We start from the raw sequence: 22,851 nt of genomic DNA on the forward strand, positions 1-22,851 counted from the left end.
AGAGAACTAGCAAACGTTATGCCAATTATGGTCATGACAAAGATGCCAGATACCAAAAGCATTCTGGTAAATTCACTTTCCATTAATTTTTTCTGCACCACACACACACACACAACATAAGGGAAGATTGAGGCCAAGGAAAAGCAAATAAGTATAAATCAAATAAATGAGAAGATATAATCCACTTCCTGTTCTACCCCTGTACATTTCTCTTTTTTTTCTTCCCAGACATAATAAGTCAGAAAAACCAATCTTCAACATTCAACTATCCCCGTACCTAAAGTTTGGGGGACGAGGAAACCATCTAGTATACAAAAACGAAAAGACATTTATTCCATCTTATGATATGAAATTATAAAGAACATTAAATTTTAAGAAAAAATTACAGAAAAAAACCATGCAGAAAGCTACTAATGGTACAAACCCCAAACTCAACCTACAAAAAAAAAACAGAGAAGATAGCAAATAACTGAAATTCAGATCCTGCTTATGCTGTGAATGACATCTCTATGGTCGCTGATATACATATTTTGTTCTGGGGTCCACAATAAGACCCTTTCCTCCATTGACTTCAAGATCATGCCTGCAAAAACCAGCTCACTCACAGGTTGTAACCCACAACAATTCCCTAACTTCCTTATTGTTCCATCTAGTCACAAAATAAAGGGAAGTGAAATCAGTTTAAAAAGGAAAATGGAAACTTTTGTCATCATGATTGATATCTACCTTAAACTATTGCTAAATATGATAAACAAACTTTTCAAGTGGAATCTTTATTTTCCTTCTTAAATTTTAAAGAATTTGATTCCAAAATGTAATAAACTTTTATATTTAGTTTTGGAATGTCTAGTTACACAATGACAATGATTACAAAAGTTTCCATCTTAGTTTCACTATAATTTCAGTTCCCTTCCCTTTATTTCTCTTGCAACCAGACAGAGTCTACATTTTGGTGTGATGATCCTACAATCTCTCACCCTTCATCGGAGGAGAGAGACATACGGGATCAATGAAAAAGGTCTGGGAATTGAATCATTTAAGGAAAAAGGTCCGTGATCTGAATGATCCGATGATCCAAATGGATTCAAAACAGGAATGTTTCAGTTTATGAGAGTATCACTCAAGAACTGCAGTAAGATTGTCCAGTCCGACAGTACTTTAATACACCGATATGTATCTTAAGCAGTAGGTTGCAACTAGGCCCCACCCACAAACGACTGGGCATGTTAAAAGACATCAATTGTCCATCCAGCCCTGTTTGCACCCCTTTAACAGCAATAGGACATAAGCCCAACCAATTATATGAAAGGAAAGAACAGAAAAACTCAACTGGAACACAAAATCAGGGATTGACAACTGCTCACGAGGAACATATTTGAATAGCTGCAGAAGTCGATCAACATATACTACTTTCTTCCAGACCTAATGAGAAAGACATTAGCTTCAGGCTCATACTGAATGCAGGAAATTCTCTAATCAATTGATAAATAAGGGAAACATTTCAAGACGTACCACAGAATCTACAAACAATTGCAGAGCAAAAATTGCTGTCTTCAATCCAAACGTTGGATGAAGAACATATATTGCCTACATCAAAAAAGAAGAAATCAGATTCAGAGACAAAGTGATCCTAGACAGATGGGATAATTAAGTTGCATACATGCAGGTTACGCTGGTGCTTCCGACCAAGTATTTGTTGCAATCTCCTCATCCATCCCAGGTCTGGTTGACTGTTTAGTCCACAGAAAATAAAAGAAGAATCATGCGATGAAAAGCTCTAGAGGATTTCACATATTTAGAACCAAACTGCAGATCTCTCTCCAACTTAAATGGTAATAAGAAAAAATATTCAAAGGTTCCCTCAGATTTTTGTCAGGCAGTATCACTTGATAGCATTTCCCAGTAACAACTACATATCAAGTGGAAGCAGGGAAACATCAGTTTTTTTTTTGTGTTTTTTTTTGGTCGAGGGTTGCCAGGGGGAGCACCGCAGGAAGGAGTTTGTGTTGAGAGATTTTCATGTTGGCTCTTCCAAAATTGAACTATTTCCAGGAAAACTCAGATATATCATTTATCAATAGGAGTAAAAAATAAATGCACACTAGCAATACTCATCACACTGGGAGACAGAAGCTCCAATTTTTTTTACGATAAATGACAATCATTACAAAAAGTTTCCCACACGGCTGTTTAGGAAAGGATCTCCTCATGGGCAGACCTAGTTTCAACACATGGAAGAGTGATGTAGCAAATCTGACCGTTGGATATCTACGAAATGGTCTGAATAGGCCATGTGTCAAATCTCGCATCAAATTCAAACACTTCCCTCCATGTAAGTCAATGCACCCCCATTATAGTCCTGTTAACCCTCTTGGTAGTCCCAGATCTTTCATTTCCTTGTTTTGCCACTTGGAAAAACCAGATTGGTCTGAATTTGGCATATGAGCAAGGGACCCTAGGTCTACCTGTCCAAAAAATTTCAGCCCGATCTGACCTGCCAATTACCATGTGGCAGAACTAGGTGCACATTATGGAGATTCTTTCCTAAATGGCCATTTAGGAAATCCAGGTCCACAATCTTATGTTATATACAAGTTTCCAGAAGAGATCTGTCAGCAATTATAATCGATCTATGCATGACAAACTTAGTTACACAATTCATGTAGAAATCAATAGCCTGATTTATTTAATGTTACTGCAAGACAATCATACCATACTTACAGCTGTAAGGACGCTGCAGAGTGTAAATAAACAATAGTGTAAGGCTTCTGTACTATGGGCTCAAACTCCTGAAAATTTTTATGGTCAATGGAACAGTTTAAGTCCAAACAGACCAACAGAAAATTAGCATAGCAATGGAACTTGAACCACAAGGCAAGAATCAAAGAATCAAGAAGAAAAACATGCATTTGGAAACATTAAATCAAGCAGGAAAGAATAGGGGGGGAAAATTTAGGAATGTATGGGGATTCAGCAATTTATGGATCTAAGACGATTGTAGCCATTAAAATTTTCAATTGGGACAGGAGAATTTCACAAGCTAACAATCCTGCAATGAAGCAAGACATAATTTGATACCTTTACTACGTAAAGCACAAATCGCTCTAGATCAAGACAACGAAGCAAAAAATGAGCTCCCACAACAACCATTACTGGACGCCCCTCACTGTCTACACCACCACGATATCTGAAATAGCAGAAATGAAAAGCTATATAAATACCAGAACATCAAAATAGCACTAGAGAGCACTTAAACTGGCTGTAAATTATTCAAAAACAGGAAACTTACACATATTAATAGAAATCATATTGCACAAAAAATGATGGCCTATATAACCAATGACATTAATTACACAGTATAAGAAGACTTCCAAAAGGAATGCGAATTAACATAACATGATGTCTGAAATCAATAAAAATATATAAATTTGCAAGTGAAGAGAAATATTACACAGATACTTACACAATCTTCATTTCTGCAATTTCGGAAACATTAAGAGAATTTGCTTTAGCGAGATATCTAGAATGAAGTGAGTATTCTTCAGCAGCAGATAAAGGAGGGCCACCAAGGTCACCAAACCCAAGCAATTTAGCACAATTAAAATTGTTCTGTGCTTGAGCAGCTTTCTCCCACTGTTCCTTGCGCCTCTGATCAGGATCTTTAATTAAGGACATAAATGCAGGATCCAGATAGGAATCCAAATAGGATGAATTCCTGTCAACATTATAATCTTCCAGTGAGAAGTCGATGTAAAAGGAAAAGAGACCAAGCAATAAAATACAGATTTCCACTACAGAAGAACCAAAAGACCACTATGAGTAATATAAAGAAAATGCTCTTTGGAGCAAGAGATATACATCTTTGAGCGCACTGTAAGCTAAACTGCGCAGAGAGAGAGCAAGAGAGAGCGGGAAGCCATGTGAGTCAATTACACAAATATTTATTTATGTGATGGAGAGGGTTAAAATATCCATAAAGAGAGGAATCAACAACTGGGGAGAAATTAATTGGCCAATAAGCACTGCATGTCTGCTGCAGCTCATCCTTTCATTGCAATGCATCCAAAATCCCCTGAACAAATGTGCTGCAGGGCTAGTTTTGCATCAGAAAGTAAGGTCATTCAGGAATTGTCATTTTGTGCTCAAGGTCTGAATGACCTGCCTAGTAAACCTGATATAATTGGCCTCTCTCACAAACCAATACAATGACCACAATGGTTTATTTTGCCAGTTTTGTGGGAACTAATCTAGAGAAACATTATCCCAGATATCATAACATAAATGTCCAGATAAACAATTATAATTACCAAGACTCATAAGAATCCTCTAGAGCCCCACATAAACCTATATTTAACGAACCAGCTACCTATAACCCTCAGATAAACATTTCCACCAAACCCCTTCATCTACTTTAAACAAAACTTTCTTGATATATTACAGCCCTATATCCCTACTATATTCTTTAGCTAGCAGAGTAGCAGTCATAAACCCTCCCAATAGGCTAACCGATATCCCTACAACCAAAAATCTCCATTAAAAATCCGTAATAAATCCCTATATTCTTTAACTACTAGCCCTAAACCATCGCAATAGGCTACTTGATACCCCTCCAACCAAATGGTTGTCAAATGAAGCGATCATAGTGGAAACAACAAAGTCATTCACTTAAACAGGTCCTAGGCTCTGGCCTCAGTAGGAAAACCACAGTTCCTTCACTTGGTAAAAGATTATCCCTGTCCCAACAATGATCCTCACACCTCAGAAATTGATGGAGGGCCGGTAAGGAGAAAGACAATTTGAGAAGAAACTCGGACTTGTAGGGGAGGGGGGGGGGGGATCTCACGCACAAACTCACACTCTCACTGATGAACAACCAAACAATGTTCTCTATTCAATCTGTTCCAACGTTGGTTACAATGCAAGTACATAAAGAAGAAAATAACAAGACTCCTATTCTAACTCTGAAACTGAAAATAGCAACTTGCAATTCAAACTCCAACGCTATCCAACTCCCATGTAGTCAACCCAAAACAAGTAAAAGACTGAAATAAATAAACTACTAAATAAACTAATATAGTACTTCCACCCTTGTTGGACCAAAAACCATTGGACCGGTTCTGTCTGGGTTTGGGTCTCCAAAGCCTATCATGCTGGACCAACCAGTCAAGTGATACTGCATCAAAAACCCATGCCTTATCTTGCATAAAAATGTAATATCAGATGTTACTATCACTTAATTGACACACTAATCTGTTGAATCAAACTTATATATTTAACGAGATCTAACACTAACCGAAAAAATAGCATTGAAGTGTAAAAAAATTAGAGCCTTGGAGGTGTAAAAGGAAAATTAACTTTTTCCTCTATTGATGGTGATAATAGATGTATTCAGTAGCATGAGGAATGATCTACACTTTTGTTCAAACATTTTTTGTATGTTCAAAGAACAGCTAATCAATTATCTCTTTGCTCAGTTTCTTAGCACATGAGGAATTGCTTTCAATGAAACTTGTCAGGAAAAGAAATGCTAAAGTTATTAAAAGTAACAAATATGAAAAGTAAGTAGAGTAAGTTTCAGCATCAATGACTGACAAAGTATAAATTTCTAGAAGCAAGCAATCACAAGAGTATGCTCAACGAATCCACCAATGCCAAACAATGCAAAATTAGCTCAAGATCTGATTAATTCCTGTATTAAATTACTATATCTTTTGATATAGAAAGTTTGAATCACCTTCACTATGCAGTATACAAGGCTAAAAAGTATCAATATAATACAAGGATCTGGTTTCACATTATAAACACATTCATTTCAATAACTATGGGCATAATTCCTCACCAACTATCTTACTAAAAGATGATAATAGAATATATGCAATTCCACTAACCGTCTCATTGTCAATCCAACATCACTGACAGGAAGATCTGCTACATCCACAGGGGGTTTAGGAGCTGAACTAGTTACAGCAGGCAAAGATTTTATTCTGATCTTCCGTTCATCTAATATTGTCTCACCATTCTCATCCCCAACATCTGCAGGAAGCTTTGACACTGCAACTTCTTCCTCATGTTTATCCCGAGGGAAGTAAAGTGGAAGTAGTCTGCAAGGTAAAATGGATTAGAAATAAAAAAGCTACAAGTAGAATTCATAATATAAACCACAAATAAGTGCTAGTAAAACTATCATTTATTGGTATAATGTCCTTTACACAGTCCACCCAGTTCTGCCATGTAGTAGGATGATGTGGCAATACGAACCATTGGATAGATAGAGCATGGTCTGGATTGGCCACAAGTCAAATCGCAGAGCCAAATTCAATTATGTAACCCCACTTATATGTATTGGCATGCATCCTTGTGTTGACATCCCACCCTCTCCGTAGTCGTTTCTCTCAGTAGCCCTCAATTTTCAAAACTTGATTTTTTCCACTAAGCTAATCTCGTTTTGGCTGAAACTTGACATGGGAGCAGGTGGGGTCTACCTGTCCATTTAATCTGGATCTAGGGTGTCCAAAGATCATTGTTTGGGTTGGGTCAGGTCAGGTCAAATTCATGTTTGGGTTAAAGAGCATCCTAGGCCGGACACGACCCAGAAATTAATCATGTTCACTCAATCCTGACACGAATACAACATAATTTCACACAACAATAATGTCTGACATGAAAACAACCCGAACTGGAATTGTTTTTCCAAATTTTTAAAAAAAAATGGTCAAACAGAATCACACAAAACTCTTTATAAGTGTACAAACATGAAGAGATCGACTCCCATATCATAATTTGTGGAATTAGAAATGATAACCCCGTTAAAAAAAAATGGAACTAAATAAATTTTCAGGTCGTTTTGGGTTGATTTAGGTCACAGCATGTAAACCCAAACACGGCATGAAATCTTTTGTCCCAAATCCGACCTGAACACAGAACTACTGGATCGTGTCACGTCGGGTTTTGCCACACCTGTCTAGGTCCCATCCGACATGCCATACAGCTCAAAAAGGTGGATCGTGTAGAGAAGCTTATCTCAATGGCCGTGGAGGAAACTTTCACCCCTATTTACTCAGTTATTCATTGTACTCAGTTAAATTATTCAAATAAATGGACCATTGAGGAATACAGTATAAGAAGCAACAGAACTGAAGTACCTTTTATATATTTCAGTATCAGATGATGTGGAAGTACAGAAAACAACGGCTGTTATTTTATCCATCTGCTTCTCCAGTAACCGTCTTACAGTCCCTGGTTCCAGATGAAATTAGAAAAGAGAACAGAGGAACAAAATAATTGCAAACTAAAGATAAAAGATGCAATAATTACAAATCCAAGGAAATGGGTGAGGAAAACACACACACACACAAACAGATGTTTTACCAAGCAAGAGTCCATAGGTTGGAGATGTTTTCGATGATGCAGTACCATTAGATTGGCTGAACAAATATGACAGGTTTTGGAAGCTAAAGCCTAAGCAGTAAAGGCCATCCAAGTCCGGTTGATGGTAACTAGTAGAAAAAATGATTTTCTGTTAATTCCCGTGGTCTTTCTGTAATTCTTTAATTTTCAGGGGGTGTTTATGTAATATTCTCTTGTAAATTATGTTAAAACCCAGCTGTTAAAGCTATAAGGCCAAGTCTGGTCTTATTTCAGTTTTTTATTGATATTACTTGTCAGGAAGTTAAAGTCAACAGAAATTCTAGTTTCTTTTTCATTTTAAGAGGTTTAACCCCCCCCCCCATCAACAGTGACTAGAATTGGAATTATTTTTATTGGAAACTTGAGTGTGGGACTCTTCTTTCTAACCCCCTCCCCCCCCCCCCCCCCCCACCCAAATCGTTCTCTAAGCTTCCTCCCTTTTTTCTCTGCGGCATACAATCTTTAAAAATGATTAGAATCATAACAGTATTTTCTAGGCAAGAATGAGGCGCAATGACTAATTTTGCAAATGGTGATTAACAGTGGGAGTTGTACCAATGTTGTTTCGAAAGAAGTTCGTGAACTTAGGTTGAAGACAAAGTCACATCCTATAACCCCTACAAAGTTGCTTGGGTGAACACCACCAATCTCAAATTCATGAGAAGCTCACATATTCTATTGGTAGGGTTAGTGGATACAGTTAAGTTGCGAGCTTTGGCGCAATGGTTAAGTTGCACTATTGCAACCTGTTGGTTGCAGGTTCAAAACTTGGAAACGGCCTCTCCTACGAAGCACAGGAGGTAAGGCTGTGTACATTTGCCCCTCCCAAACCCTGCAGTAGTGGGAGCCACGTGCAATGGGACGCTGATGTAGATCCCAAGACTGACCAGCATCACCAAAGCCAGCCCATCGAACCAGTCTCCAATGGACCAGAACTGAACCAGCTCGAACCAGCCTAGAAGGACCCAATCGAGGCAGTCCAGCTGGCCTTCTAGAAGACCCAAGAGTGTGCCCACAATTTTCACAAGACTGGTCTTTGACTAGTCAAACTCCTAGTTGCCTAGTTTCTATTTTAGTGTCCTTCCTTTTGTTTTAGAAGGCTGGATTATAAAGCCTTAGTAGTTTCTATTTTCAATAAGTTGCTAGGTTTTAGTTGTTTCTATTTCCTACTTTCTATTTTCAGTTAGTTTCTATTTTAGGAAGTGTCTATTTTGTAAGCTTGTCTAAGCTATTAATAGGCCCCTTACTGTAAGGAAGGAACATAATTGAATAATAGAATTTTCAGGCCATGCTTGCCATCGATTATGGGAGAACATTCCCTGTTCAACAGCTGGGATAGCTGTGGGTGAGAGACCAAGTGCTGAGAAAGCCCATCCCTACCCCCTTTCTCCCATTATCCCCTTACTCTCCATCGAGTTCTACCTCTGTTGCCCTTTATTGACTGCAAAGCTATTGCTGGAGAACATCTTGAAGATCAGAATCAGTCCTTCTATCAACCCAAGAACTGCTGCTGCTGCATCCAACCAAAGGGAACCTTGAACACCCTGCGGCTCTGCTGTCCTGCTCAGTTTTCTCCATCAACTTCAAGATTTAACATCTCAGCAGTCAGTGCTCAGATTCAGCAGAGATTTGGAGGGCTGAACCCTGTCAAAGAGAGCTCCACTCGATTCTTGTTTGGGATCCAAACTCCTACTGGTTTGCAAGTTTTCATCTAACCTTCGATATTGGGATCCTCTTCATATCTCAGCCATTACCCATCAGAAATGGCTGAACTTTGGAGCAAAGGTTCTCTCCATTACCTACCCCACTCGACCCAGGTTTGGTAGCCATCTGCTGACTGGTTTGGTTCCTAACCTCAATTCCCTATTTGAACTCTACCTTCTAATTTGTTAACCTACTTCTGTTTGCATTTCTGGCCAGTGAAGTTTATTCTCAGATTTGACTGCTTATCTTCCCTACCTAAGTCTGAGTTTTCCCACCTGAATTTATTGGAGTTTGAGGACTATCTTTTATTGGGACTATTACCTTTGGTATACAGTCTTACATCAGACGCTCTTTTAGGGTCAGTGGGTACAATGCAATGTAACGTACTTCCTTTGAAGGTTTGTAATGTAGTCCTAGGTTTGAATAATCAAACTAGAAACCAAACCAGGATCTTTTATCAAAAGGTGAATCAGTTTTAGGGTAAAACCAGGAGAACAATGGGGGCGAGAAATCGTATGAGAAAACCAAGAGAACAATGGGAAATAAATCATATGAGGAAACCAAGAGAACAATGGGAAATAAAACATATGGGGAAACCAAGAGAACAATGGGAACAATTATATTAGGTTAGGGATGGGGTAATAAATCATAGATTTAGTAAGCAGAAGAACTACCGTCAACCTCAAACATAGAGTCAAATTCAAGTAGAACAATAATGGAGAGCTTCAAAAGAGAAACAAAACAAACCACCTGAGTTTCCCACCGGAAGGTGTCAATCGGATCAAACATCGATTCCTTCAACAAACCACCCGGGCTTCCCACCGCAAGGTGTCGATTGGATCAAACACCAATCCCACCAACCTTGATCAAACTCCAGACAAATCTTTAATGAAAGAAGCAGCAAAAAGCTTTTTCATTATCAAAATTCGCCTTCAGTACTTAATACCCTTACAACCTTATATAAAAGACTCAAAAATAGAATCCTACACTAAAAAGGAAAAAGTTAACCCAAACCTTAACTATTAAATAACTTAAACTGACTAGGGAATTGAAATAGATTCAAAACAAAGTCCTAATCCAGCCCCACTAAACACTTAAAAGAAAACTACTAAGATCACTTAAATTGAACCATTGGTTGAACCGGTTCAATTTATGAACAAAAACACCAAAATAAAGCTAAGTATGGAACTAAAATAACTAATTCCGTATGCAACCCTATTACCCATACTTTAGATCCATAAAAGTAGCATATTACATAGAAAACCCATGGGATCAAAGGCCCAACATGTATAGAACCCAACCCTATACTTATTCCTAATAAAACAAGCCTATTTTGATAATGAATTTGCATCAGTTTGTCACATTCTCCTTGAGAGACCATGGCTTTTCAACAAGAAGGTCCAGCGCAATGAGTATGAGAATACCTATTCTTCAAGCATAGAGGGGTAGAGATGAAGCTTCTTTCCACCAAGGACCTCCTACCCATAATTGTTAAGGCATCGTCTAGGCGTCCAGGTGCCTTAGCCATCTTGTGTCCAGGCCCCCTCCAACTCCTTGGGTCGCCTGGATGTCATGACAGCTATGCTCCTAGTCGTTAAGCTCAAGAGGGCAGCAGGATCATTTCTCTTCCATTGTGTTGAATCGGACGGCATATTTGGTCCTCATCCATTGAGGGGAAAATTGATACAACAGCATTGGATTGACTGAACAAATATGACAGACTATGAAAGCTAAAACCTAAGCATTACAGGTCATCCAAAGCTGGTCAATAAAAGCTAGTAGAAAGGGTCTCTGTTCATTCTCAGGGGTTTGTATGAGACTTCAATTTTCAGGGGGTCTTTATTTAAAATTTTCTTTTAAACGCTGGTTGGTTAAAGTTGTGTGGCCTATTATGGTCGGAGGTTCAGTTTAGGTTATTTTATTATTAGAATGTCTTACTTCAGTTTTTAATTGTTATTACTTGTAAAGAAGTTAAAATCAATAGGCATTATTGTTTCTTTCTACCATCAATTGTGGCTTGACACCCTGCTTTGGACCTTTGATTGTACTTTGTATTTTGGTTGTATTGTACTAATGTAGGTTACAGACATAGAATAGCTGCTAAATCTGTTTGAGTCCTTAGTTAGGTGTCATAGCATTTTATTTAAGTTCTTTATTAGTGGGGCCTATTGGTATTCTGTGTAAAGAGAAGTTTAGTTAAATAATAGATCCTAGCTAGCGTGGGGGTCTTGTGGGGCCCATTCCTTAGCTATTAGTTTTGTCTCGAGTAGAAGAGTCCTATTAGACTAAGTTTACGTTTTGGGTTTTATTAGTTTAGCAAGTTAAGAGGCCTACTTGCTTACGTGTCGAATTGAATACATAATTTGGATTTGAGATAGTAGTCGAGAGAAGGCTTCCTCTTTTCTCTATCTTTCTCTCTCTCTCTCTCTCTCTCTCTCTCTTGTTCCCCTTTAGACAGATCGACCCCTCTTCCTTTCTATCTCTACTAATCTGGTTTTCTCCTCCTTTCTCCCTATCTTTTCTCCCCCCTTATTTCCTACCATATTCCCTATCTTTTCTCTCCCTTATTTCCTACCATATTCCCCTTCTATTCTCCCATCACAGGTTACTAGAACATACAACCAGGCAAGTATCTCAGCAGTCACCCCTGGTTTGTCATGAGAATATCCTAGACCTGGGCCTGTGTTGCAGTGATTGATACATAGATTCCTAATCTAGGATTAGGGTTGGCCGGGTGCATCAATACATGTCTAGTATGGTATCCCATCCTGTCCTACACCCTGAGTGTTTTTCTTTATTTCTTTCTTTCCCCACCCCAATTTGTAACTATGCTTCTTTTCATTGTTCAATGCTCCCCATCAGGCCTATATATGTACATCCCAAACACCACATGTAAGTATGTTTCTACATTTTTCTGCCTACATAAATCCAGATCATTTCAAGCAGTATTTTGCAGATACACGGAAGCATAAAAAATGACAAATAAAATAGAAAGAGATTAGGGAATGGCTGGCTTACTTATTGCCACGTGTGCAGCTGGTTCACGAGGATAATTTTTAGCCTCCGTATATATACAACCCATAGCAATGCTGCACTCAGAGAAGTCAAGATAAAATAAGTTGCACAAATCTTCACAAGGGAAAGGATGAACATAAGAGAGGGACAAGGCTGATAACCTCTCAAGTCCATTCTCAATGAGAAGCTCAAGGCATGACCGGTAGCAGTGACTCAGAGCATTCTCTGCAGCAGTATGATATTTGACTGCATACTTTGGACCGACAGTATGAAAAACCCTCCTGCAAACAATTTTTTTTTTTTTTAATCCAGGCCATATCAAACCATCCATTCAACTTGTACAGAGAACAACCAAACATGGCAAAATAAAAATTCTTAGACAAGAATTATAAAGAATAGCATAGAAAAGACACACATCCTGAGCAGCATGAAAATTCAAATGCTTGTTCTGACATGCAAATTTGATGAATATCAAATGGGAAATGCCAGCTAACATATACAGGTTAAGCAACCTATAATTATGTGAAAACACCACATAAAATGGTGTGATAATGCTTCAATATCTAGGTGACTAAGATGACTGGCCTGGTGGAATTGCCTTCTTTGAGGAAGGAAAAAAATGTATGCATTCATATTTTTCAAGTTTTAAGTTCTCATATACTCTAGGAATCAATGCCAATGAATTTTAAGTATATAATCTAAAATAAACAATAATTAAAAAGAACTTATTGAATACTTCAACAAAGTTCTTTTGCTCCCATCCTTAAAATGATATAAAAATTTAACCAATTGGAAATAGAAAAATATTCAAAAATCAACAAGTTTTACACCTACCGAGCAGGAAGATCATATGCATTAGTAACTTTTGCCATTCCCGTCCGGCATCCACCCTGTGAAGCAACAAAGACAGAGAATAATTGCCAAACCCTGACAAAGAACACAAAATAAGAAAGCCATGGCAGATATCAATGAGAGTATCATTGCTCTACACTGTTTCATTTTCTTGATTTGTTTTATACTATTTACTATTTTACTAACTTACCATACTAGTCCAATAGTTCTGGTGTACTTCAGCTTATCCTATTATAACTTTACATCTAACTTTCCTGGATAGGATGAAGTAAAGTGACTCGGAAACATGTTCTCATGTGCAAAATGTTGTACACCATCACGCTGGACTGGAGTCAATGGTTCCTTATTAATATATGGTAGAGTGTGGGAGGTCTTTGAATGTGGTAAAAAGAATAGCATACCAGCTGGCAATCTAATAGAAAAGCACAGTGATTCTGCAACTGGTAATGGAAAATGCTAAGTACTTAAATTGGCAACTGGATGAAAGTACAAGCTCATGCCAACCTCTAGATAAAGCAGGAAATGAATCGGTTATGTTCCACGTTGTTCATCAAAGACATGGCGGTACTCCAATTCCCGAACTAAAAGATTTACAGTCTTACAGGATTACAACACAAGAATACAACGACAACGATAAGCTAACATTGTTACCATATCGTCTTAACAAAACCTCAATAAGCATTGTAAGTTTGTAACTACAAAGGGACAACTCACATTTATTCACTTCACACTATGCAGACCACTCATTCTGAAAATTTATAAGCTTTAAAGTTTTTATTCACTATTTTGATCCATGACCTTTTGGTACTCCACTTGTCCTTTTAGATGCATCAACTTGCACTATCCAAACTTTAAAAAAAAAAAAAAAAAAAAAAAGTTCAGTTTCCAGGATTTTCAAGATCGACCTGTTTTAAAACCCCATGGCCTCTTCTGCTACTAAAATATATCTATAAATTCTTTGCATGGCATGAGCTGCACCTTCAACCTTTTCTTTTTTAAGAAGTCTATACTCAGGAAAAGGAACGGATAAAATATCAACTAAGTCTAAATTACCAGTGTTGCACATTCTTCTGCAAGACCAAGTCCAGCTGCAGCATGCAAACCAGGGCTGCTGTGTGCTTCATCCAAACTCTGCAACCCACACACGAGCAAAATGAGTCCTAGAAGTGGATTCATTTGTAATTATCATCATGCGAAACATTTAAGCCAGTGATTTTTAATAGAAGACTAATACATTTTAGAAACTCAAATTCACCATATCCCAAGTTTTGAATTAAGAAACTAAAACTTCATTACAGTTTCTTTAGACAAAATAACTGGGTTATGCCAAACAATTATCATTAAGAAGAGGAAAGCATGGTCATAAGAGGGCTCACCTCGTTGGTGGAATTAACCACCGCATCTACCTCGAGATTCCATGGATCTCCCCGCCAAAGATAAATCTTGGAGTTGATTTCATGGTTCACAGGAAACCTTGAGACTATCCCATTGGAACTAGAACCATTCTCTGCTCCGGAAGAAGACGTTAGAGGATCCGAAAAGTACCAATTAGGATAGGAAGGATCCTCATTGTCGTACCCTACAGCGGACCTCTGTTCCGTGTCGCTCCAACGCGGAACTTGATCAAGACGTACCACATACTCTCCGCTGTCCGTAGGTATTCCCCCCCGGGGAGTGGCCGAAGCCACACTCCGGTACATACTTCAGACCCAAAAATAAAATTTTTAACACTCTGTTACCGTATCTCTAAAAACCTATCAAAGAGATATTTCCGTTTCTATCTCCTCTGAACATGACCAGAATTCTATATTATAACCCAATCGTGAATCCTTTCTCAAAATTCAGAACTCAAATGGGACCAATATTTCTGAAACTGCAAACCCTAATTGATTACAAGATTTCACCTGCAAAAATAGACAAACTAAATCACGACCGACATACTACCAATAAGAGAAGCGCCCCCAAAAAAAAAAAAAAATTGCACCCTTTGATCGTTGAACACATAAACTCCGCTAAATTATATAGCCAAACAATTTGGTATCAACCAATTTACCATTATAAAATCAAACCCACTTCTCAACTAATGAAATCAAAAGCCCAAATCCATACTCTAATTTGAAAGGATAATAAAAACACAGTGAAATTCCTACCAATAATCATACAGTTTTCACAATTCTTCCTTTCCTAAATTGAAAAATCACCCACGAACCCTTATAATTTTAGGTGTTTCAATCCCTATAAATATAATTTGAGAAGCTCAATTACGATATATTCGGGAAATTTGCAACAAAAACGATGAATAAGAATTAAGAACCATGAAAACGAAGCCCTAACATGGAGTTGAGGATTGATTCCGTAAGACAAGACACCATAAAAAGGAATCTGCCGAAGAGAAGAGAAACACCTGCTCCTCGCAGACCTCACGATGTTTCACAAGAATACAAATGTTCTTGCTGTCTTAAATGATCTAAATCGGAAAATCGTTTGCGACGACATGTGTTTTCGGAGAAAATCAAATTGGATAATACATTAATACCCCCTCGGTATCTTTTTTTCTTTTTTTGGTAAAACCCCCTTCGGTATTTTACATTTTAGAAAAAGACTCCTTTTAGGTTCTAACGATTTCAAAACCCATACATTGACTTAAAAAAAAAGAGAGGATTTTCTACAGGGCATTGTAAAAAAGATATCTGTACACTACAATTAATGAAGGGTTGGAAAATAGTATCATCCAAACAGACCTATATAGGGATCCGGCTACTTTCCATGGAGCCCAACGCCGAGAGAGTGCCCAGAGGGCATCCAAAGGCAGGGTTGAGTAGTGCCACACACACCCAATCAACCATCGAGATGTGTGCAACACAGCCCAACAACTGGACGCCCCATTGGGCATTCCCTGGGTGCTAGGCTCCCTGGTGAGGAGCTCAATGTCCTATATAGGCCCACATGGTCCAATGTGTATCCCATTGTTTATTACATGAGGATATAAAGGGCACTGTAGCAATAAGCCAATAAGGGAGAAAATTTGAATATTCATAGCTTTGATGGATGAGGTGCCTTCTAGCTATCACCACGTGCAATGAATTTCTTCCTGGCACAACCTATAAGTGAAAAGGTTGGACAAATATAATAAATTTGGTATTGGATTATTAGTGGCTATACCCTCCTTTTCTTTTCTTTTCTTTTCTTTTTGTGTGTGTGTAGGGGGGGATATTAGAGATAGAAATACATATTATAAAGTTTATACAGAATTTATAGAGTTATAGAAAGGATTATATTACTATAGAGCCACCGAGCAATACAAAACTACAGAGAACCGGGGGATTGGAGGGGACATGGGGGGGAGATCGCAAGAGAGGGTCCCCGGCGAGAAGAGCACAACCGACTCCTTGGCATCAATCACTGTTGGCCACTCTAATCCAACACCTTTGAGATGCACCATGATGTCGCAAGCCACTAAAGCAATGGCTTAGCGATAAAGATACCACTTCTATACTTTGCATAACTAACAATTTCATATTAAGAAAAGGTAATTGCACAATATTTCATCAAATGATCCAAAATCTAATTGACTCTTGGACAAAAGTTATTTGTTGGGCTTTTCATAGGGTGGGATCAGCATTTCGCCCCATACTCTGTCTAGGTGCAGTAGCCATGCTTCTAGACAAAGTCCTTTTTTCCTAATTTTTTTTAAAACAGATATGAAATCTATTTACAATCAAATTCATTTATTTTGAATACTAAAAAAAGTATATTCACTTGAATGAATGGATCTAAATTTTCAAACTGTTAAATTCATAACAAATGCCACAAGAACCATGATTTAAGCCATAGCTAGAGTATAGATATTTTTATTTTTATTTACTATATAATTCGTTTGATTGCTTGGTGTAATAATGAATAAGAAAAAAATTACAAAAATAAATTAAAAAACGAATTTGGAAGGGGAGGGGAAAGCTGAACTAAAACGCAAACTGACTTACAGATTGTTACCTATTGTAAGGACTTCAAGGACGTGCAATTCCCAATATAAAAAGAACTTGGCCGGCGGCCTAATCGATCCAATCACAATCTTGTGGGGTTAGGGTTTAAAAAAAAAAAAATCGATCATGGCGGATCAGATCGAAATTGGCCCGAATTGGTGCTCAAAAACCCTAGAATCGGTCTTCATATCTCAAAACAAGAAATTACTTTGAATGTGAATTGGCCGTGCTGGATCAGTAGAAACTGGGATCGACCACAGCTGATTCCAACCCGATTCCTAATTCTTATAACCCTTATGGGTATTCCACGAAACCTTGAAAAGGGTTATGTCGGCCTTTGGACCATGCTCTGCTTTATGTTCCAATTTCCTCCAATTCAGGCCCAATAGTGACAAGCATGTGGGTATTTTTGGCATCAATTAATTCAATTATTCTCTTCTTCCACAAGTTGATATTCAATGACCATCGGTGCCATCTCATTTTTCATCATTTGTGGTTCGTTTTCTAGCTCTTCCATCCTTTGCTCAATTACGCGGATAAAATTGTCGAAAGAAGAGTCCATACGATCAGATTTGACTAGTAATTGGTTCTTGATTTCTCTGCATTGTTGTTGAGTTTTCGTGCATTGTCATTGAGTCTCATCAAACTTCTTTCATATAAGTTGAATTTGTTGATGCATATCCAATAAGAGAGTTAAATCCATCAGTCAAGTTGGTTTTCATTGGCCCCCACGTTGTTGCAGGGCCTACACGACCACCCAGCAATATCCTACCCATCAATAATAAATAAATGATACAATATGATATTTTTATCATCCAATTGAATCGACCCTAATCAGATCATCCAGCTCATCACACTTGTCAGACGTTAGGCCGACCCGAGCTGACCTAAGTTGGTTCTTAGATCATCAATTCAGCTCATCACACCTATCAGATGTTATGCTAGGCCAATCCGAGCTGAACTGAGCCAACCCCGTAAATCATCCACCCATATCATCATACTACCTGTCAGATGTTAGGCCAACCCAGCCTGACTTGAGCTGACCTCAGATCATCCACCCAAAGTCCCAGATCATCATACATTCATACTACCTGTCAGATGTCATGCCGACCCGAGCCGACCTGAGCTAACCCCAGTAACCTATCTGGTTAAGAAAGGGAACACATCTTCTGCATGACCTCCAAGCCAACAGGTGTCTAACCCAAAGAGCGTCATGTATACAAATCAAGGACACCCCGCAACAGTCTACCATCATGGGAATTCTATATTGCTCTATCATTCGAACTCTATAAATAGCAACTCCAAGCCCAAGTAAAGGGGTCAATTCACTTCTCATTTTCTCTGCTTAGAGATTGATTATTTCTTGCAAGAGATCTGACTTAAGCATCAGAATGATTCCGTTGGCTCAAGCCAACCCTCGATTCTTAGCTCAGTTCTTCTATGTAGATCAATTCGACCACAAGAGAGCTCGGATCAGATCTTGCTGTAATACTATCCTACATTAGATTGGCTTAATCTAACGCTCATACACTAGATCGAGCCCATTTAAGCACATAACAGATAGGAACTTTGATTCCACCTTAGGTCCCTAGTCATCAACATCTATATATAAAGGCTACCTCGAGAGCAAATTAATAAACACCAATATTGATTAAACAAGGGAAAACCATATTGCAGTAGATTAAAGCTATGACTCCAAGCCAAAGTAGTTGGAAAACTAGGTTTTCTGACTCGACTCGTCTTCTAGAAAAACCTAGTGACTCGGCCTTGTCAAACCCAATCAAGACGAAACACATTTTAAAATTTTATAATGCAATAAATATGTATAAATTAGTAAAAAATCATTACATCCAATCGTGGGAGAAAAATTAATGGCTGCGATAATATGCAGCTTAGTACCTGTGATAAATTTCATAACTAACAAGATTATGGAATAAATTTAAATTCTGATTCATCAGGACTTTATTATGTGTTTCTCATTTCCTGTTTTTGATCCCTAATGAAGGTAACTCTTTGCACATTCATTTATTTGGCTCCACTTTTCTCCTTCAACATAGCAATGAAGTTGTCTCTCTCCACTGCTGTCATACCTTCTGTGGAGCAATCACCCACTCCCCACTCTGCACCACGCAAGCAATACTTGTCTAAGATCTCTTGCTTATTCCTGAAACATTTCCAAAATAAAATCTTAGCTCAACCAACATGAATTCTTCAATCCAAATACTAACAGAAAATATAGGAAACTTGAAGCAACTATTAACCAGTTAAAAGGCATCAATAACAAAATTACTTTTCTTTATTCAACTTGGATCGCTCCAATAGCTGCTCAAGGAGTGGAGATGACTTGAATCTTGCATCAAATTCTGCATATTTCTTCTGATTTTCTTCTGCAAGAAGGAAGGTATATTGTATTTCTCTGTAAATTTAATCTTTATACAATGTAGAAGGAAGGTGAGGGGTAAGATCGAACCATTGAATCGATTGAGGAAATCAATCTGAGGTAGTTCAGGACCAGGGATTGATTCTATCCCAGAGAACCCAGACAGAAATCCGGCATTTGCTGCAAAAGCAATAATAACCTTATTTATTGGTTTTAAAACAAAACTTATATACCAAAGGAACATAATTATGAAGCTGAGTTTTACCTGGATTTGACCAGAGAAGAATCGCAACTGAAGCAGCTAATGGAACAGATTTCTGAAGAACTCGACATGGTGAGGAAGAGAAAGGAGAAGAAGAAGAGAGAGGGTGATTGCAGGCAAAATTCCAAAAGGGTCTTGCACCAAACACAACTTTTAGCTTCTTTTGAGAATTTTTGAGATTTTCAGGGGCTGAAACAGTGGGGGAAATGAGGGATTTAGGGTCGGCGAGAGCCAAAAATGACGAGGAAGCCATGGTTGGCTTCACCCTCTCTGTTTCTCTTTTAGCACTTAAGAGATTGAATTACAGAGGGAAGGGATGAGACAGACCATAGGTTAAGAAATAAGATAACAGACGAATGGTTGGATGATAATCAACACTGGCTGGGTTGGAACTGGCCGGGCCAGAATCAGACCATCCCATTAATAAACTGATCAGTATTGGATTTAAATTTGAAACCAGTTTAATAAACAGAAGGCTTTACCCCAAAAAAAAAATACAGAAGTGACAATGGGTTCATTCAAAAGGGGAAGCAGATAGACACAATACCCATAGCCTTTTACCAAAATTTTAATTGAAACTTCTAAACTTTTTAGAAGTAAAAAGGAAAAAAGTTCTTTGAGCCGTTGGGTAGGCTAACACTTCTATGTCTACCTCTCTGATATGAAATGATTTCGCTACCCTCCAATGTAGGATATCGTTTTGCCGCACCTTATTGGTTTGCTCCTCTATGCTGCTTGTTCAGAAAACCCTCTGCCAAAAGTTAAAATTCGCTCACTCTCTCTCTCTCTCCCCCCCCCCCTCTCTCTCTCTCTCTCTCTCTCTCTCTCTCTCTCTCTCTCTCTTTCTCTAAAGAGAATGGATCATCTGCATGTACCAACAGGTGAACATACCTCTCAAAGCCAATCACATTTTAATTTTGTTTCCATAAAAATCCCTCTTCCCTTTGTAAATGGCATAAATAGAACAAGTGGTTGGCTCTCACATGTCCGTTCACCTGTTGAGACATGCAGAGGAACTGAACTCTTTTCTAAATGCTAACTTAGAAGCCCATTTGGAAGTAGCTATTGTACGAAAAATAATCTACATTTGAACAAATTGATATGGAAGGGGAAGAGTAAGATGCATGGCATGCCTTATAAACTAGGGGCCATGAAATCCAACGTAATTGGAATAAAAAAAATAAACAAACATTGGGATTAATTGATCGGCCTTTTCCTTAACCGAAAAAAAAAAATGATGGCCCTTTTGCATCTTTTTCTTCGCCCAAAATGAAGGGAGAGAGAGAGAGAAGGTTGTCATGCTGTGTGGTGTTTATGCCCACACATAAGAATGAAAAAAATACCATCCTGTCCTCATGAAATGAAAAATCTCATCCTATTGGATGCCCCGGCATGCTCTCATTAGTTCTTGCGATGGTGCAAGGGCCATGTAACTTGACATCGATCCTCTTCTCTTTATTTTAAAAAATTAGAATAAAATCTAACAATAACATCACATGATTAAAACATTAACATCTCAACATTACATCAAGAAAAGGTTTTTGCAACCCATGATAAAGGAAATCCCTAGAGTCATAATCACTCCACCTCTATTGTTGGAAGTTGATAATGTAGAGAAGAAAAATAACAACAAAAAAAAAAAATTTGATTGGCAAGCTAATATCATAAAATACCAAACCAAGGAAGAAAATAAAGAAAAAGGAAACAAAAATTTTCAAAAACTGCTTTACATTTTCCTGCTCGTCTGCATGACTTCCATTAGTGACTTTTTAGAGCTCCCACCCTTCCCAGCAGCCTTCCTAGCTTCTTCTCTAACGTGAGCAGCTTTCTTCTTCAATTCCTCATTCCCCATGAGTTCCCTGATCTGCTTCCCAATCTCTTCCCCCTTCAACTCCTCACCACCCCATCCCCAATTCTCCTCCCACGAACCCAACCCACTACTTTCCACCGCGACAGCATTAAGCTTTTGGTCACCATGCTGTGGCCAAGCCAAGACCGGCACTCCATGCCACGCTGCTTCAGTCACTGAGTTCCACCCACAGTGACTGACAAATCCACCAATTGCTACGTGCTCAAGAATCACCCATTGGTCTACCCAATCCTTCACAACCAATCCTCTGTTCTTAACCCTCTTCAGAAAATCATGGCCCACTAACTCTTCAATCTCCACATTGTCCTCTTAATCCACTTTCTTCCCCTTCAATACCCACAAGAACCTGCAACCACTCTTCTCCAACCCATCACCCAACTCTCTGATTTGATCCTTAGATAAAGCCGTTCTGCTCCCAAAGCTTACATACACCACTGACCCTGCAGGTTGGCCGTCCAACCATGAAAGCCAAGGTCCTTGCACATACTCATATGGTTCCAATGGACCGATTGCAAGCACTGGTGGGAGCCCATTTAAGACTTTTCCGTTGTTGAGTGCCTCAAGGGTCTCTGGCTCCAATGCTTGAAAGGTGTTTGTTAGAATCCCTTTGGCCTTAATGAGCGCTCGACCATTTGAAACTAAAAGTCTTCTAAAAATATGGGTTAAGTCAAAGAGAGGCGGAGGAAGCCAAGATTTTGGTAAGGTAGCCAAACCAGGGATTTTGAAATTGGGATCCAGATCATCAGAAATCCCTTTGTGGGCAACAGTGGGGAAGTGGGCGAAGAGTGCAAGCATTTTAGCAGAGGAGGTGAAGAGGATGTAGCTGGGAAGGCAGAGATGAGTGGTTACGGGAACAATGGTGGAGGCTAACATTATGTCAGTGACAAGGGAAGTAAGAGGAGGAGATAGTGAAGAGAGGAGAGGATGGAGGAGGTGGGCTGAGCGTTGAATGGCTTCGAATTGGAGGAAGAAAGGGTCAGTACTAGTGGAATTGGTAGTGATGGGTTCATCATGAGAAGAGTAGAGGATATGGAAATCAAGGGGGTGGACATGAGGGTGAGTAGAGAGGAAGTGGGTGATGTGTTGGGATTCAGCAAGTGAGACTGTTGGATGAGGAGTGATGAGAGTCACTGTACAGCCACGAGCAGCAAGCGTTGCAGCTAGACGAAGGAATGGTGTGAGATGACCCATTCCAGCGCTTGGAAGGAGAGCTATGTGAGGAGGGTTGTTCTCCATGCTACCACCGCTTGCCATCGCCGGCAGATCGAAACTTTGTGCACCAAGCAGTAGTTGACTTGTGTGATGGGTATAGAAAAGATCGAGAAACAATAGGTGCTGGAAGAAATAGGCTTAGAGAACTCTTTCCCAAAAATATATT

At 38.7% G+C, this 22,851-nt stretch overlaps 2 protein-coding genes and 1 pseudogene across 5 annotated transcripts; all 3 read right to left on the reverse strand.

The window, feature by feature from the left end:
* Nucleotides 1-48: 48 nt before the first annotated feature.
* On the reverse strand, nt 49-14,882 carry LOC122656200 (protein GDAP2 homolog). Of its 4 annotated transcripts, XM_043850671.1 has the most exons (15): nt 14,813-14,882; nt 14,355-14,688; nt 14,032-14,109; nt 12,961-13,016; nt 12,288-12,407; nt 12,130-12,200; nt 7,143-7,236; nt 5,889-6,101; nt 3,464-3,715; nt 3,079-3,187; nt 2,722-2,789; nt 1,661-1,730; nt 1,513-1,587; nt 1,331-1,422; nt 49-583 (listed from the first exon to the last, which is right to left on the reverse strand). In XM_043850671.1, the coding sequence occupies exons 2-15, from the start codon at nt 14,676-14,678 to the stop codon at nt 508-510; spliced, it is 1,698 nt and encodes a 565-aa protein (XP_043706606.1). In that variant the 5' UTR covers nt 14,679-14,688; nt 14,813-14,882; the 3' UTR covers nt 49-507. The 4 variants fall into 4 exon arrangements, with proteins under 4 accessions (XP_043706606.1, XP_043706605.1, XP_043706608.1 ...); XM_043850670.1 differs by lacking the exon at nt 14,813-14,882 and having other exon boundaries at nt 14,355-14,773; XM_043850673.1 differs by lacking the exon at nt 14,813-14,882 and having other exon boundaries at nt 12,961-13,053; nt 14,355-14,512.
* A 1,589-nt stretch (nt 14,883-16,471) lies between these two features.
* Nucleotides 16,472-22,763, reverse strand: LOC122656714 (annotated as a pseudogene).
* LOC122656715 lies at nt 18,940-19,894 on the reverse strand. The gene is made up of 4 exons (XM_043851332.1): nt 19,607-19,894; nt 19,432-19,521; nt 19,252-19,348; nt 18,940-19,125 (listed from the first exon to the last, which is right to left on the reverse strand). Exons 1-4 carry the CDS (start codon nt 19,854-19,856, stop codon nt 18,987-18,989), a joined length of 576 nt encoding a protein of 191 aa, XP_043707267.1. The 5' UTR covers nt 19,857-19,894; the 3' UTR covers nt 18,940-18,986.
* Nucleotides 22,764-22,851: the final 88 nt, after the last annotated feature.

The sequence above is a fragment of the Telopea speciosissima genome, chromosome 3 (genome assembly GCF_018873765.1).
Source record: "Telopea speciosissima isolate NSW1024214 ecotype Mountain lineage chromosome 3, Tspe_v1, whole genome shotgun sequence".
NCBI lineage: Eukaryota > Viridiplantae > Streptophyta > Magnoliopsida > Proteales > Proteaceae > Telopea > Telopea speciosissima.